The following is an 18704-nucleotide window of genomic DNA, read 5'->3' on the forward strand; positions in this document are numbered from 1 at the left end:
CGTGTGTGTGTGTGTGTGTGTGTGTGTGTGTGTGTGTGTGTGCGTGCTGCGTGAGCCGTATGCGTTTTGTTCACTGTTCAGTGTTTTACTATCAATTCCAAGCGGTTCCTCGTGTGACTCGTTTAATCCATGTTCTGTCGCGTCCTAGCAGCAGTCCGTTAAGTGTAAATCGCTAACGTACTATTCCGGTCGTCTTTTCGGCGATCGCCAACCGCATTGGTATTTATTTTTTTTCACTCTCCAGTTATTGTCGTTTGATCGTCTGCACGTCGTCGTTTGCTATTCGCCGGGCTCTCAGTATTAACCGTCCGTATCGCACGTGTTGTACGCGACCGAAAATTGTCGTCGTCCTTCCCCCCCTACCCGTTTTACGGTTATAGTAGTAGTAGGAAGTAACCGTAGCAGTAGCGTTGTCACAGCTATAGCGGACACGATTACCGCCGAAACGGTCAATTGTGGATGAGAAAGAGTCCCGTCGCCGACAGGTTGCAATTTTACGCGTGCCCATCCAGACTTCATCGTCGGCGCAGTCGTTACTATATCGTACAGATAATATCGTTCGTCGACTTTCTACGTAAGTATGTTTTTGGATTATTTCTATGCGATTTCCGTACGTAAAAATTCATTGGGTACGGTCTTCTTGCCGCGATCATTACCCGACGGTGCGGGGGGTAACGCCGCCGCCGCCGCCGTGGTCATTGTCGTACAAACAGCGTCGTCCAGTCGAAAATCGATTTAGTAGACACGGCGTCCGGTACAATATTTTTGTGATGTTAATTCTCGTTCCTAGCAAGTGATGGTCTCAACTCTCAAACTTGTCTTGTATTTTGTTGTTGGTGTGACCAAGGAGAGGTGGGGTGGTGGTACGCGCGCGTTGTTGTACTCGTACGACTCTTGTCTGTTGACAGGTGGCGGCGAGTAAGCGAGTTGAGTGATTTTCGAAAAATGGTTTGACTATTGTCTGTTGTGATCATGTACTGACCATGCGTATGGCCATCAACATGAGCACCAGTTACCGTTAAAATACGACTGTTTTATAAACAATTATCACGAGTTTATGTGATTTTATGCTTTGCACCTTTTATTGGTAGATTATTAGACAATTGATTGTCTGTTAGTTGATTATTATTTCACTGGCATTATGTTTTGCATAGGTATTTAGTAGATAGTTGAAGGTATTTTTTACTGTCATATTTGTTATATTGAATATAAACTGTATTTTTGTGAAATTTAAGTTGGGTTTACAGCTACATCGTTAGTCGTGTTATTTCCAATTAGTTAAGATCTATTAAACTCTGGAAATTTGCTGGTAGATCATGGTTAATGACCTACCATAATTGTATAGCACATGACATGATAAACGACGTACTTGTTAACCCGGCTAACTTCTATGCTTATTGTTTAGCACCTAGGTGTATATATTATGGATGTTTTAGTTTTAAGAATACTGTTTTGTATTTGTATCAACCGTTACCTGTTTCAATTTTTTATTATTTTTCTTGAACAATTTTAGTTAAGTTATTTATTTCTGAAAATGTCTTCAGTTTGCCAGAAATAATATACAATATAATTATCTTTTAAGTTAAATATTTTTATTTTTTATTAATTTAAATTATCTATTTTATATTTTGAAATTGAAATCTACTAGAATATTATTAATTACTTATTTCATCAAAATTCTTAAATACTTCTTTTAATAGATTTTAAAAATTTGATTGCTTTTAGTATTTTAATTTACCTGATTAAAAGTGTATATTAGGCGACAATAAAAACAATGGGCTTACTCTGGTAGGTTATGTAAGATTTAATCTAATTATACTATTTAATATGTAAGACTTGTTCAAAATTTATTTATAAATTGGGTATGTAGGTGCCTACTAAATATATTTAAAAAATAGTTGACTGATCATTATTTTATTCACCTTACACATTTTAAAGTTATTTCAAATCATACAAAAATTAAATTTTTTGTATTATATTTTAAACCTCTTAATATAATCCTAAAATTAATATTTTTACAAATAAGTATGCATTAATATTTTTTGGTATAAACTTAGTAGGTATAATGATTAAATTGGTGATATTGATAACACAGCTAAATTGATACGTTAAGCCAGGTGTTTTTATGTTATATAGGTAGATACTTAGTTTTGACATGTCTTGTTTTTGTCGTTTCAGAAAATACATCGAACGATAAACTGTTCTATAAACAAATCAATATTAATTTAAAGTTGAGTATGTCCACCATTTATTGGAATAAATTATATTACATTAGGTATACAATTTAAATTAATATAATTGGTTCTAAAGTATTTTAAGACAATTTTTTTCTTTAAAAAGATGCCTCTTCAAAATGCCATTATTAATTGAAAATTACATTTAATTTATTGACAGCTCCAAATAAAAGGATGTAAGCACCAGAATGGTGATTTGATTAATCTTAATATTTTGTCGATAAATTAACTATAATTTTATATTAGTTTTAAAATACAGTGAAACCTCGGTATCTTAAAGTATCAAAAAACTGAAAATAAATTTGACATATCGAAACTTCGAGTTACCGAGAGAATTTAAGACATTAATAAAATTTGAAATAAAAATGTTTAATTACAGTAGAACTTCGATTAACCGTCACTCTCTGTTATCCGTCATCGGTCATCGCCGAAAAAAAAAATAATTAGGCGATTAGACGATTGTGATAAACTCGTCGTGGTGCCCAACACAGTAACTATAAAGTGTATAAAAATAGTTTGTAATATGTACATATCCAATATGAACGATAAACATGATAAACGAACTATAAATTTATGTGTGTATGTATTGTAATTTAATCAGTGACCGACGTACAGCCTACGTGTAAGTGTGTACCGTGTGTATTAGTGTTTTCGTAGTTTATGTGTCGTGTACACACACGTAAAAATATAATAAATGTGTGTATATGTATGTACACGTTTTTTTTTTTTTGCAAAATTTCCGTTAACCGTCATAGCCCCGGTCCTGACAGTGACGGTTAATCGAAGTTCTACTGTATTAGTAAAAATGTGTATTGTATATTTATTATTAGTATTTGCCATTTGGGTAAATATACATTATTTTCTATAGAAGTAGAATTCTATCATTTATCTCATAGTCAGGACATTTTATACTTTATCTAATCTGTCATATATTCAAGTTAGGGAATCGCAATAGGCAGTTGGTACCAGATAATGACTTCAACTTATAGATAGATAAATTTGACATGAAAATTCAATTTTTCACATTTAATATTGACTTTTTAGTTTCTATATTTTCTGATCAACACATACATAATTTGTTCAAGCAAAAATTCTTAAATATTTTAATTATATCCTTTATGATATTATTACTACAGTTAATAAATTTTATTGTATCGTTTAAATCTATTAATTATCTAAACACATTTTATCACAACAATACAATTTTATTTCATTTGATATACTTAATTAATATTAAGTTTTATTTGTTTACATCATATTTTCATATTTATATCATATCGTTTAAACTTCCTAATACAAATTTATTTTACCTACTAATTTTATGGCGGTCATATTATATAATTATTACCTATATTGAAAAAAAAAATCCAAGTTATGTTTGATGACATAAGTGACCAATATTTTTTTTCTTATACATAATATATTATATTTTGGTAAGTATAGATTAAAAGCCATATTACATTCAACATTTTATTTACTGAACCTAAATTTATTCAATAATAATCTAATGTTGACGAGAATACTGATAATTGAATAATATTTTTATCTTGAGAATTTTGTTTTTGATCTTATAATTTTTAAAATAAGCGGTTACATCTTTTTAATTTTGAGCTATTTATATAATTATGTGAACCAAGTAAATATTTATATAGCTTATAGTTGGTATTATAAAGTTATTGTTCATAGTAAGAGTTAATTCATAGGTTATAAGAATTAATAGTCTTATACATATAACAATAATCGTGTTCTAAGTAAAATTGGTAATTTCTTGATTAAATTTTTATTTTCTCTGAGTATATAAAAAAAAAATACAAATTAAAATAGTAATATTTGTATGAAATTGTTTTTATTAGGCACCATTGTACTAATTCATTATTGAAGTAAGTACTATATTGAAAAAAAAATAAAATATAATCCTGAAAACTCATTAATAAAAATAATATTTTTTTATGTGGATTGCAATTAAAAGTTATAGAATTTCAATTTGTTATTATAAATAATGATAAAAATTAATGTTTATTGGAAAATTGTATTAATATATTTAATATTTAATAACGTTTATAATTTAAATACTTGGAATTATTATTAAATTCTACTAATAGTATGGTATAAAATAGTTTTGTGTAAATTAATTTTTCATTTAATTAATTAATTTAATACTTTTTTAATATTATTATATCCACCACATATTTGGGTTAGTATTTAGTAGAAAATTTAAATGTTTACTGATTGAATTGACTTATAATTTTATAATTAAGATTGGATATCCTAGAAATTTAAAAATTCTTATTTATCAATATTTTAAAATATTAGATTGTAAGCTTTTTTTTCTCCTTGATAACTAAGGATATATCATTCATAATTACTTAAGCTACAATACATACAGTATTAAGTACAATATTTATTTTCATTTTTACCTGAAAATAGTGAAATTGGTCAATTATATATTTTTAATTAGGTATAAAATTTTGTTTTACTTTTCATTGTTATTCAATTACTGAATAATTTTCCTAAAACATAACCTATGTTATTTATTATTTTCAATTATATTGCTTTGATATCATATTATGATATTGGATCATTAAGATGTATAGTTTGGCAACAATAAAAATAATATTAATTATTATTTAAAAACGATGTTATTTGTAGTTTTACAAAATAAATATTATGAATTATTTAATATACATTCCTATGTTACATAAAATATTTACTCTTATAATTTAATTTAGATACCTGTTTAAAAATAATATGTTTAATTTATTATAACTTACTACTTTTCTTTAATTATTTATTTATATTTTTTAGGCACCATTCAAAATGGATCAAGAAGGTAATGGTAGAAGGAGAAGCTCAAGGTTAGCTGCAAAGGGCGTAGTGACTACACCAAAATCAGAAAATATTGTAAAAAAAACCTTAAAGACTTCTGAAAAACCAAAACGATCAAAACGTAAGACAACTGAAGAAACAATTGAATTGCCTGAAGCTAAAAAAACTAAAACTGAAGATAACGCATCTTCTGATAAGGTTGATAATCCAGGAGAAAATGAAATAAAAGAGGAAACTAATGATACCACTTGTTTCGAAACTAAAGTTGATTGTAAAATAATAGACACGGAAAAAGAATTATCTGGTGTGTCATCATTAAATGCTGATAATGTTGAAACCAATGTGTCACCACCATCTGAAGTAGAAAAAAAAGATTTACCAACTGTTGAGGAGAAGACTGATGCACCACTTGAAGATTCTAAAAATCAAAAAGTTGTTGAAAAACCTACAGTCACTAACGATGAAAAAGAAAAAGATAATATGTCAGTTGAAATTGAAGATAAAAAACCTGAAATTGCAGAAGAAATTATTAAAATGAAAGATCCTGAAGTAACTGAAAAACCGAAAAATGATGTATCTCAAGATGAGCCTAAACAAGAACCAGTAGCTTTGGAAAATAGCAATGGTGAAAACAATGAAAAAAAAATTGAGTCAGTGGAAGAAATCGTAAATAATGATATTGGATTTTGTGTAGCAACTAAAGATGATATTGTAACACCAAATGGAGATACTGATGAGCAAGTCAAGTCTACAAACGGTGATCAATCAATCGTAGAAAAAGAAGCCATAGAACCTATTAAAGTTCTTAATGATGACACTAACCATGTTGAAACAGATTTAAAAGCTGTAACTACTACAACTGCCATCACCACCAACAATGACGTACCAATTGTTGAAGAAGTCGAAAAGGAGCTCGATAAAGCTACTGACAATGTAGTTGATAATATTAGTGCATCAGCTGATGACAATGCACCAAATGTGGACCAGTTATCAACAGTTGTGTCCTAATTTTTGCCATTATTCGTAAGTATTGTTTAAAAAAATAATGATCTCTGACATAATTAATTCTTATAAGTGCTTTTATTATTTGTTTCTGTATCTATATGGAAGGAATAAAAGATAAATATTTCTTTCTTAAATATATTTATGTGTATATATATATTATGCATCATTGATTTATATTAATCAGATAAGCAATGCTATATAATTAATGTTGACTAAATAAGTACTGTCTACTGATTTTTCTACTATCAGTAGTAGATATAAATAAACATTAAAAAAAAAAAAAAAAAAACAGTAAAACTTATTTTACATGTTGGCCAATTATTGTTGTAATGCAAAATGTAGTTAAGTAGAAATGTTTACAATTTTGTTTTTAAATTTGCAAGTGGTTTTTTTTTTTTTTTATGTTTTTATATTTATTAAATAACATTAAGAATAATAGGATGGGAAAATGGTAGTTATTATTTTGCCTTATAATTGGTGTCTTATGGGTTACTTTTAGTGGATTTATTAAATTTGAATTAGTTATTATTTTGGCTGAAGTGTCGCTGGATGGTCTCTTCACTCATGTACTCATGTCAATATAGGTTTTTTTTTTACATTTCTCCATCTTTTCAGCTTATTATACTAATTAAATGTACAGATCGTTGAAATTTCTAATAAAAAATTTAAAAAAAAAGTTATTATTTTATTAGTAATTAAGGTTTAATTAATTTTTTTACAAAAACAATACATTTATTATACAGTAAAACTCGCTTAAGACGCTTGGGTTTTTTCTATCTCATCGGTTAAAACGCTCTTTTGTTTAGCAGATCAAGATAATTTTTAGTAGTTTTGTGAAAATAAAAATAGAAATTTTACTTGTTTGCTTGTTCTTATCATTTTATTTTATCGCTATACCTATTTTAACAGTTTTACTGTACTCTATCATATTATGAGATTTTGTAAATGGTTTGAAACACCTATCTGAAATTCGAAAAATATTATCCTCAGTAGAAAATTTCAAAGAAATGTTGGGTTGTGGTGTTAACTTAATAGAAAACTTTCTTGTTGAAATTCATTAAAATTGTAAGCAAACATAAAAAGATCATTTTTTTTAATAAACAATAATAAAACAATTAATTCCATATATCAATCACTTCATTATGTTTTCATTCCCGCATAAGACGCTTTCTCGCTTAAAACGTTCTAGAAAGCTAGTCCCTTAAAGAACGTCTTAAGCGAGTTTTACTGTATTATTAATATTTAATTATTATAGTAATATATATTTACATGATATTTTATTATTATATGAAGTTTGCATTATAAAACTATAAATAGGTGGTATCTTACAATTAATTTACTTATGAAAATGTCATTATGTATAGTAAAATTAATAACATATGTGTAAGTTCTTATTTTCTACAACTAATGTTTTTAATCTACAACAATTTAATTAACATAAAAATATATAACTTCGACTAAATTTTACCATCAAATAACTGAAAAATAATTAAGTTTTTTAAATATTTTTTTATTTTTGATCATCCAAAGTATCAACTAGATGTACTTTCCGAAACAATATTAAAGTTGCAAATTTAAGCATTTTTATTGTTCCTTAGGGAACACATACAAAATAATAAATAAATTTAAAAAGAAAGAAGATAAATGTTTTGTTTTACATTAGTAGGTATCAAGTGTAAGGTAAGTGTTTGATTTCAATGGATTATCATTGAATACAAAAAATGAAAGTTTAAAATCTAAGCATTTTTACTGCCTCAAAAAGTGACGATAAACAAAAAAAACATATGAGAGTATTTAATGTAAATTTAAAAATAATAATTAAAATTATCATTTAACAATTATCATTTTGGATCATATGATCCAATTTCTTACCATATTGTTTTTGTTTATCACTTATTATTTAATCAAATTCCTAAATTATATATATTAGTTTTTCTAAACAAAATATTATATTTGCAAGATGTTGTGTCATTTTATATTACAGTGAAATCTCTATATAGTGAACAGTCTTGGGGAATTAAAAAATTATTTAAACATTTTTGATATTGTACATGTATTGTGTCTATTTATGAGAGGTAATTTTTAAATTTGATATCAGTTTTTAGTGTTCACGTCCACTATTAGGAGTGTCCATTACTAACTCCTATATTATAACTCATTTTATGTGCATACATTTTTGCTGGAAAATTTAAAAATATCCACTATAGGGAAGGGTCTACAATTGAAAGGTGTCCATTAATAGAGGTTTTACCGTATTAATTATTATCGGTTTATTATATATCAACCTCAACCATAACTTTATTATAATATTTTTGTTAATTATAATAATAATAAATATTATCCTATATACAATAAATTATGCATAAAAACCAATGTCAATATTTTAATTATTGTTGCTCATCTAATAAATATATAATAAATTATTTTACAGAGTACCTACCTATCAAGTTTTTTCTCTTAACGTCTTAAGTTTAACAAGTTGTATATTATTTAGATTTGACATCATAATATAATACATACTAAGAATGTATTGCTTAGTTTAACTGTGCTTTTTATCATCAATTTCTTGAAAGTATTATTGTATTAACAAATCATGTTTATATTTATTACTGTTTAATCTGCAAGTTGTTAAAAAAAATAATAATTCATAATATAATAATGTTAATTTTAAATTACTTTTTCTGTAACAGTATTTTACTTTCATTTTGTATATTCATTTCTATTTATATTTTTTAACAAAAGTTACTAATATTTTTCTTAGTGGGAACTGAAATTAGTTTAAAAGTTAAAAATAAAATAATTTTTATTTTTTACTCTGTGTATACTTATGCAATTATTGTTATGAATACAATTAAACATTAAATATAATTAAACATTTATTGATAGGTGTTTTTTTTTTTTTTTTTTATATTTTATTAATTATTTTTTTGTTTTCTTACAGGTTTTATAATGAAGAACATTTAGACTTGCATTGACTTTCTACTGATATTTTATAACCGTGCTCAGTAGTTAACATATTCTTATTTTGTTTCTTTCCTTTTAATTATTTATAATTTTTTTAAATAAAGATTGTAGTAAATATTTGGAAATTTATATATGTTAATTGTACTTTGCCAAATGGCCATCACGAAAACTCTTCATTTTTTTATGTAGAATTTATACAAAATTTATGTTGAAAGATTACTTATAATTTATAGTATTAAACAAAATTAAATTGTATTTATATATCTAAAAAAATTGGATAAAATAATTTTGGTACTTATTTTTAAGCATATTTTTGGTTTGTATGTGTAATATTGTCATTGTTTATTTTTTTTATTTAATGAATAACTTGGAACTTCATTTAATGGCATTTCCAATTGTAAAATGAATACTGTTGTCAGTGTTCATAATTTGCTTATTACACCATGATTATTTTACTGAAAAATGTTGATAAATTGCTAAAAAGTTTATCATTAATATTAAAAATAAACAACTTTAAGTGTACTGCTGATAAATTTCTTTTAATTTTATAAGCAATCATTTTAAAATTTATATTACAAGACGTGTAAATAATTAAAAGTTGTATAAGTGACATTTTCAATTTTTTTTTTTTAGGAATTTTTAGTGAAATATCTTACATTAGAAGTGTTTTTCTTTTTAAATTATTAAATAAATTATCATAATATTCCGTGTTTTTTTTTTCTGTACAAAAAGTTAAAATTTTATTTAATATGGATGTGTTTGTACTTTTTGTTTGAAATAATATTTATAAAACATTTTTGTTGTGATCTTTACACGTGAGTGTTAATGTTTTATTTTAAAATTTATATATTTTTACCTCATTCTTACTATTGTTTTACCAATTAAATACAACTGTAAGACCTAAGGAAGGTACCTTATATATTGTATTTCTATATGTTAAAATATATTTGATGTAAAGTGGTAGACTTTCATGAATTTGTTCTTAAGATGTATAAAGTTCAATCAAATTTTGCAAGTTTATTTTAAATAAACTTCACAATGCTCATAAGTATATGTACTGTTGCATTACAAAAAATCGACATTTCATCAAGCTAATCATTTTTAAACATTTATTTATAATTTAATTAGTTTTTATTTAAAATGCGTATATTTTCAGACACCTATACTTGATTTAAATTTGAACAATATGTATTCAAAAATAATTTATTATCAAAACTATTGATTAACCACTATTTATTCTCTACCACCAGAAGTCAATAATATAATTCAAATATATAAGTTGAATATTTATTAAATTCATATTTTACATACCCTCCGTGGTCGCCACCTATGTAAGCAAGGGCTACAGAACTGAGTATTGTTAAATATAATTAAATTGATTTTACTTGACAACACTATGTCTATAATCAATGTTAAAATGTACTTTATTTATATTTATGAATAACATTTTTTAAATTTAATCTATAACTTAAATAGTAAAAATTATAAAATATAACTTTGTGTACACAGTTATATCTATACTATTGTATAATTTAAAACATTGTACATGACTGTATCCAGTACCTGCCTACTATAATAGGACTGATAAAATATTATCAAGAATCAAGATAGATAAACAATGTTGTTTCTCAATTGCGATGTAAATTATTTTTATGTTCATTATCAATATTAGTTCAATATTTTGTTAATTCATTAATAAAATTGTCTTTTATTTTTATTTTTTCTTTCATTTAAATAAAAACAGAATGTTGTTCAAGTTAAAATAAAAAAAATATCTATATAATTTTAGTTTCATCTATTATCTTAAACAAAAAGGTGAATTTCGTCTTTCCTAAAATAATATTTCACCCATCTCTGATAATAATATAGAGTGCCAATGACTTTTAAGTAAGAACTTTTACTTCTAAACCAAATAGGCTAAATGTTTATAAACTGGTGCTAGAATATGAGATGTGGTCTTTTAAAACTCGAGTCTTGTACTCTAGGCAATTCATTGACCAATACTCAAAAATTATACTAAAATTAGTAAACAAAGAAGTTTGATTCCATGGGTATTAAGCAATAATCCTCCGTTATTTTATAAAAGTTAACGCATGCATGTAGAAAATCTAATTTTTAAATTATAATTAACTAATTATTTTCCCCATACAAATCATATCCTTCACTCATTGAAACAGCTAAGTTACAATACTCTAGATTCAAAAATCTTAATAATCCTAAATTCAAAAGCTACTCATAATACCTTATTAAAGAGTTATACCAACTCACGCTAAAGTGCAATTATTGGATGGTTCTTTCCTCACGTCTACAAGCTACTGAATATAATTATTTTCCCCTATGTTTTTTGTAATTTAATATTTATATTAACAGATTGTATAAGTTCTCAATTTACAATAATTTAATCACTTACTTAATGCTTACAATACGCACGTGTCGATTACATTTTTTTTTTTTTTAATTTATGCTAAAAGCATACTTGGCTAATGGCTTAGCGGACATCTGTGTGCACTGTTTAAAATTGTAGAATTAAGTCAATTGTATTACTGTTATTATTTACCTATAATTACATTTTAGATTTAAGGCGCCTATACAGCTCGCCTTGAAACGTGTTTTCTTGAAAAATATTCCAGCACCGAGATAGATCAAATCGCGTGATTTTCTAGTGGTTAACAATCGTTTCAATTTTGATTACCTTACCCATACCGTCAATATCGTTTAGTCGAGTTCAATAGTTTACTATATAGAAATGTGTGTGTTCACATTAGGTTAATGATAATGGTTAAGATTTCAAATTTGATTATTTTTTACATCTATATTATTTATCATTGTGATTTTATTTGACGTTTGTGTCTTTATACCACTGTTAAAAGAGCACTGCTTTTTTAGTAAAAAAAAACACACATCACCACTATATTGTAAATAATAATAATAATAGGTATAAAACTATAAAACTAATTCTCATTAAGTAGGTAATAGGTTTTATAGAAGGTACCTGATATACGTTCCATTCAATAGACATGGGCGATAGATAGGTAATCAATAATTATTAATCAATAGATAGTTGTGTTTGTGTACTAGTAAAATACGAGATAAGTAGTAATTGGTCAGAGGTAACCGGAAAAAACAAAAACCAAAAGAACGATTTTATTAAACGAAAAAAAAAAACCAAGATAAAATCTACTGCAAGGAAAAAAAATTAATTTTAATGAAAATATTTTTTACTTCATTCGATATAAAAATAAAAGAAAAAATTACAAACGAGTGCGTATTTATTTATAGATAAAAACACGGACTGTCGAATAAATACGCCTGTACACTCCACAAATCCACAATAACAACATGTTGTACCTTGTACGTATTATATACACAATTGTGCAGAGCGTAGACTGCAGACCACGTCTTTATCGTGGGTTTTTCTACGGGTAATCCGTGTAGATCAAATTAAATATAGGTCTGATAAATAATCGGAAATTCAAAAAAAAAAAAAAAAATAATAACAATAATAATAATTATTATTATAAATGTCTTATATTTGGTTTTGTCCTACGATCATCGTTAATGAATTACCGCGTACTGCGTAGTACAATAATTTATTATCGGAACCGTCGCGTCGAAGCCGAGCACATATTTTCCGTGTCATTGTTGACTTACATTAAAATACAAGACAGAGCTCGTTTTGCGTAGCGTCCTACAAATCTGTAGAAACGTGAGTATTAAACTATTATATTTACTGCGACGCGAACCAAGATATCCGAGGACTAGACGCGAAAACAGACAGCGTTCCTCAAAAACTGTGTACGGAGGCTGAGTAACGGGTGGTTTTTTTTTTTTACTTTTTGTGAAATTAGCGTTATCCTCTTAACTCGACCGCTGATCTACGATATTGCAAAAAAGGAGAAAAATACATCGGGAACTCCGCCACTTTGTGTCCATGTAGGTGTATTCATGATATTTTGCGGCAAACGTCCTGTACACTTGCAGCCACTCGACCGTAATAATTATTCTGCTCGTCCGTTTCTACTTTCTACAACGATCATTGATACATATTTGTACGCCTACATAGTACTTAGGTGGATTTTATTGGTTTAGGTGTCTACTGTCCAATCTGATCTCTAGATTTTCTAACTTCCGTTTTTACGATTAGTTCCTGCCTAGAAGCTTACAGTACTCTGCGAGCATTTCACATGTTGTGTATAATATAGTATAAAGTAATAATATAGTAATACAGAAACCAATAATTTATGTCTGTCTGGCTGTCCCGCCCGCCAGTCGAGACTACAAAATGTACACACGTATTTGAATTCGAAATTATTAATTCCAGATATTTGCATAAATTATAACTGACCGAGTAACCTTAGACTAAATAATAAATAATTAAATTTTTGATTGGGTGGGTAAACCAAAATGTATTATGAAGTCTTATTATAATAATAATTGTAAGTGTAAAGGAAACTTCAGACCTGTTATAAATTATAATAAGTAACAGGTAACAGCCTTTAAGCTAAAACAATAGTGAATATAGTGTGATTGCCATTATCTCATCACCCTAGGCCCCGAGAATTCATTAAATTATTTTTAATATGTTATTAATATAAAAAATAAATGATAATTTTATACAATGAATATTTTAAGTTTTGAAGTATAACAATTTGTCTTCGGTAAGAGCACAAAAACAATAATTTTTCGAGTCATAATATTGCTGGTAATTTGATCGTAGATTTTTCACCTCCTCCCCCTTGAAGTTTTATTAGACATCACCCACTAAGTATCTTTTTACATTAAATTCTAGTTCATACTCAAATATGACAGGTATAAAATATAACATGTTACATTTATGTTTGCTTATTACATTTTTATATACACGCTTTTGTGCTTATAACCTATTTCATTAATTATTAATGATATTGGATACTATTTTAATTAACGCATACTTTCAAATGTAATGTAATAGAGATATTTTTTTTTATACAGTAATCACTCGATAATTCGAAATTCAGGGGACCAAGTTAAAATTTCGATTTATAGAGGTTTTAGATTTACCGAGTGTTTGAATAATTGAGGGAAAATAATTAATTCGAAATATTCGAATCAAAGAGAGGTGAAAAATTATTGTATGTGTGTACATACCTATTACATTTATTTTGACATCTATTTATTATACAAAATATACATACATACCTACATATTATTATATTTTATAATTATTAATTGATATTTATTTATTTTATTATTATATTTTACATATTAAAGAAATCTGTTTTTTGTGATAAATTGCAGGCCAGTGGCCACAATTTGGTTCATAGCGTTGTCTAACTTATTGATAGCATTGAAAATTGTAACGCATCTTTTTTCGTTCATTTCAGATTACTCAAAATATTGACGTAATCCTGACAAAAGTTTAGATTAGGTAGGTAAGGTACGATAACGTTTATCAACTACGATAATATTTAACCACCATCATTATTAGTATTGTTTTAGATTGTACATAATCTTTATAAGTATGTATATTGTACATACATATGAACTTACATATAATCGCATTTAAGGAAATTCGAATTATAGAGGTTCATGGAATAAAAATTCGAATTGTAGAGTGTATCCAACCGACAGACATTTCGAATTATTGAGGGGACCGGAAATACATGCATTTTCTTCTAATTATAGAGGTTTTCTCAGGGGACTTAGCGTTTAGTTCGATTTATGGAGTTTTTCGAATCATCGAGGTTCGAATTAACGAGTGACGACTGTATATACAAATACACTCAATTTGCTTATTAAATATTGAAATCGGAAATTGCTAACAATACAAAAATTTAAAACAAAACATAAAAAATAATAATTGCAGAAATATAAATAATATCATTGGTAGGTAATAATAATATTTACCTAAAAAAATTTTAGGAAAATAGGTAACAAAAAAATAAAACGCAAACGACAAATTCTATGAATTAACTGGTGTCTATAAATTAAAAAAATAAAAATCAATAACACGCCTTATATGTTGTACTTCCGACTATTTTATTTTTATACATTTAATAGGTATCTAATTACCTTATTTCTACGAAAAGTAAATTTGTTTCCGTTTACACCATCAAATACAAAATATTATTTTGTACAGTGCAAAATGTATACTGTCTACAATAATGTTTTTGTAGTATTTTCCCTGAAGCATACGCATCTCACAACTCCATTATAAAAATACTTATTACTTTATTAGAACCTAAGTAAAGTTTAATACTAAAAGATCAAAAATAAGCTTTATTGGTTAGTTCGTTCATGTATGTCAAGTTTTCAATATTATATAAAATTATTGTAACTACACTAAAAAAAAAAAAAATTCAAGTAAATATTTTTAAATTTATCATTATTATTATAATTATTTGCCATACCAAAATAAAAATACAAATTATAAATTTTGAATTTTTTTTTTTTTTTTTAATACGAATAACAGAAAAATAATTGAAATAGGCTGAATCCTCTTACCTATCTGTTTTTTATAAATATTGATAAAAAAATTATATTATTTTCTCACGTTTGTTTATAAATACCTACATTTGAGAACTAATAAAATTAAAGCGTAACTATTGGTACCACTATTATGCTATTTTTTACGAGAGACTTATACATGGATAAACGCCGTACATTAACCAAGATACTTCTAAAATACAAGTGTATACATTTTGCTGTCGGGCATCATCATCATCCACTGCTTATATACAGACGAGAGACAACTTGTATATTATCAGTAAGTAGATACCTATATCACTCATCGTCAATCGGCTGTTAATTAAAAATTGGAAGATTTTATACACTTAAAATAATGAAAATGTGTTAATTTTTAATTTAAAAAAGATAAATACAAATTAAATAAAAAATAATTTTATATCTTATATCTAAAATACCGTAATATATTGTAATATACACTACATGATGACAGCAAAATGTCAAACGATCACTGAATACTGGAAAACAAAATAATACTGTAAAAAATCAACTAAATAAAAATATTGTCGTCATGCTAATGATTATTGACTTATCGGCCTTTTTTCGGTCATATAGATAAAAAAAAAAAATTTAGGATGAACAAGGTTTTCTAAATGATATTTTTACAATGCATCAAACATTAAAATTTTACATGGGTAATTAATACATTTTATTTTTCTTATTAATTAAATAAAATAATTATTAAATATGCATTAAAAACAATTAATAAATTATTAATTATGCATGTAAAAAAAACCCCTAAAATATGCTATAAGCATTGTGAAATTTGAAATAGTTATATCACAAATGGTTAACAAATGTGTATTTTTTTTTATATGTATTCAAATGTATTAAGTCCTGAGCTCTGATTATCACTGTAGGTAATGCACTTGCTCTATCGACTGAGTCATAAGATGATAAATAACAATTTAACATTAAATAAAGTTTTAAATGACTAATGTCACATATAATACAGTTTTATTTATTAAAACTATTTATTTTATTTATTTCTATGTAAACAACAAATATTTTCTACGATAAAAATGGTTAGTAAATGATTTAGATATAGTATAAAGATAGTGAATACTGTAATTATAAATAGAGTAATAATTATGCTCTCCACAGTACACACACTATAAAAAATACGTTAAAATTATTTGAATATTACATAATATAAAGTTTTGGTATTAAAAAGTACAGTGTTGTTTTTATCTTAAAAATTAAAATCAAGCTTAGTCACTATAAAAGTAAGTCAAGTCATTTTTTAGTTGCACTTATTATTTATTACATATCTTAGAATTATATTTATAAGATTCACCACTGTCAAAGTTGATTAAATATAATTCTTGTCAGTACATATTATACACCTCATACTGAATATATTAATTTATTTCTAACTTCCTAGATATATTTAAAAAATACATAGTATAACATATTCCATAATTTTTATATCAACTCAATTATTTTAAAAATGTGTTAAAAACACACTCATAAAAAAGCTTTAAAAAATGATGATGTTTAAAATAAAACATTAAAATAGTTAGATAAAACACTTTATTTTATACTTAACAATTCTAATACAGAGGAAATTTGATTATACAATATATTAAATGTTGTAACAAATAATGAATTTTATTTAATCTTCTATAATAGTAGCATAATAAACATTTCACATCAATTTCGACATGCTCAGGTAAAATTATACAAAAAATGTTATATAATATTTAATAATACTTTTTGTTTTATTTATATTAAGTTACATGCTGTAAATTTTTGAAAAAATAAGATACTTTTAGGTCCTGAGTATGGCGATGTACATAATGATTTTACAGTATAATTTTTTTCCTATCTGTCATCATGTTTTAAAAAGCTTAAACTTTCAATTTTAAAGGTTCAAAAGTAAAAATTCTAAATACCACAATAACTCAAGAATTGATATTCTAATGCATACAGAAAAATAATTGTTATTAATAATATATATTATTTATTACTTTTTATCATTTATTTCATTTTTTGTAATTAATGCTCAAATGAAAACTTTAAGAATTATCACTTAAGATACATATGATTGTAAATAGATACAAGTTAAACTTAATTTATTTTTTGCTGGATTGATATACAATAATGAATTATAAAATTCTGCTTCAAATAAATTATTATTACCTTAATAAATAGCATACAGATGCATATTGTTTATAATAGATTATACTCTAAATTATATATGTGATCTTATAAGCAATACAAAAGAAAAAAAGTAATATCATCAAGAATATTAACATTTACAACTCATACAATTAGTATGCTTATAAACAAATTATGATATAATAATGTAGTTTTACAAATTTAAAATTGATTTTCTTCCTAGCAAGCATGTTTTAGTGTAAATATTTTTGCTATTTATCTTTTATATTGAAAGTATAATAAAAACATTCATTATAAATATAAAATTCTTAATTTTGTATGACTACGACAAAATGTTGATAGTATATTAATAAAATGTATTTCTATGAACAAAAGATCATATTAAAAATAAATGTGAAGTTGGTTAATTTTGTAATAGGCTATGGCCATTATTATTAATTAGCAAAATTTGATACAATAATTAATTATAAAATAAAAATAAAGTATAGATTAAAATAAATATTGACAATATTATTTAATTAACAAACAATGGACTATTTATATAATATATACTAGTGTTTAATAAACAATTGTACAGTTCCTATTCTGTAATTTTCATAGTTTAAGAAGTCATTTAAAATACATAATATTTAATTTATTAAATTTAAACTGGTGATAATAATACAGGAACTTAACACAGGAAATTTATAACACAATAAATGAAATGCCAAATAATTCAATAACATATAAAAACGTAAAAATATGACAAATCTTATATTAAAAAAGTAATAGTATAAATGACAATAATCAGTCAGAACACATTAAAATTAATATAATTTTCAGTGTGTATATATAGAAATATATTACACATATAATAAACAAAATTCTTAAACATTTAATGGAATGAGTTACTTTAATATAATTTCATACATATTTAAAAATGATGATCATATACAAGCTGTAACCCAATATTTTTAATTATATATTTAACTAAGTATATAAGACAGGAATATTTTAAGATTTTGTTATAATAACATATTCAACTTAATATGAAATTTTTTGTAATGAGAC

General features: G+C 25.3%; 1 protein-coding gene across 1 annotated transcript; it reads left to right on the top strand.

The window, feature by feature from the left end:
* The first annotated feature begins 50 nt into the window (after positions 1–50).
* LOC112595350 (pre-mRNA-splicing factor CWC22 homolog) lies at positions 51–9217 on the top strand. Its single transcript, XM_025340506.1, has 3 exons — positions 51–574; positions 5040–6083; positions 9007–9217. Exon 2 carries the CDS (start codon positions 5052–5054, stop codon positions 6066–6068), a length of 1017 nt encoding a protein of 338 aa, XP_025196291.1. The 5' UTR covers positions 51–574; positions 5040–5051; the 3' UTR covers positions 6069–6083; positions 9007–9217.
* The last annotated feature ends 9487 nt before the right edge of the window (positions 9218–18704 follow it).

The sequence above is a fragment of the Melanaphis sacchari genome, unplaced genomic scaffold (genome assembly GCF_002803265.2).
Source record: "Melanaphis sacchari strain LSU unplaced genomic scaffold, SCAv2.0 Contig26_pilon_pilon, whole genome shotgun sequence".
NCBI classification, from domain to species: Eukaryota; Metazoa; Arthropoda; class Insecta; order Hemiptera; family Aphididae; genus Melanaphis; species Melanaphis sacchari.

What these genes read in the sequence shown, in the direction of transcription:
- LOC112595350 (XM_025340506.1), top strand. Translation starts at nt 5,052, where the DNA reads ATGGATCAAGAAGGTAATGGTAGAAGGAGAAGCTCAAGGTTAGCTGCA.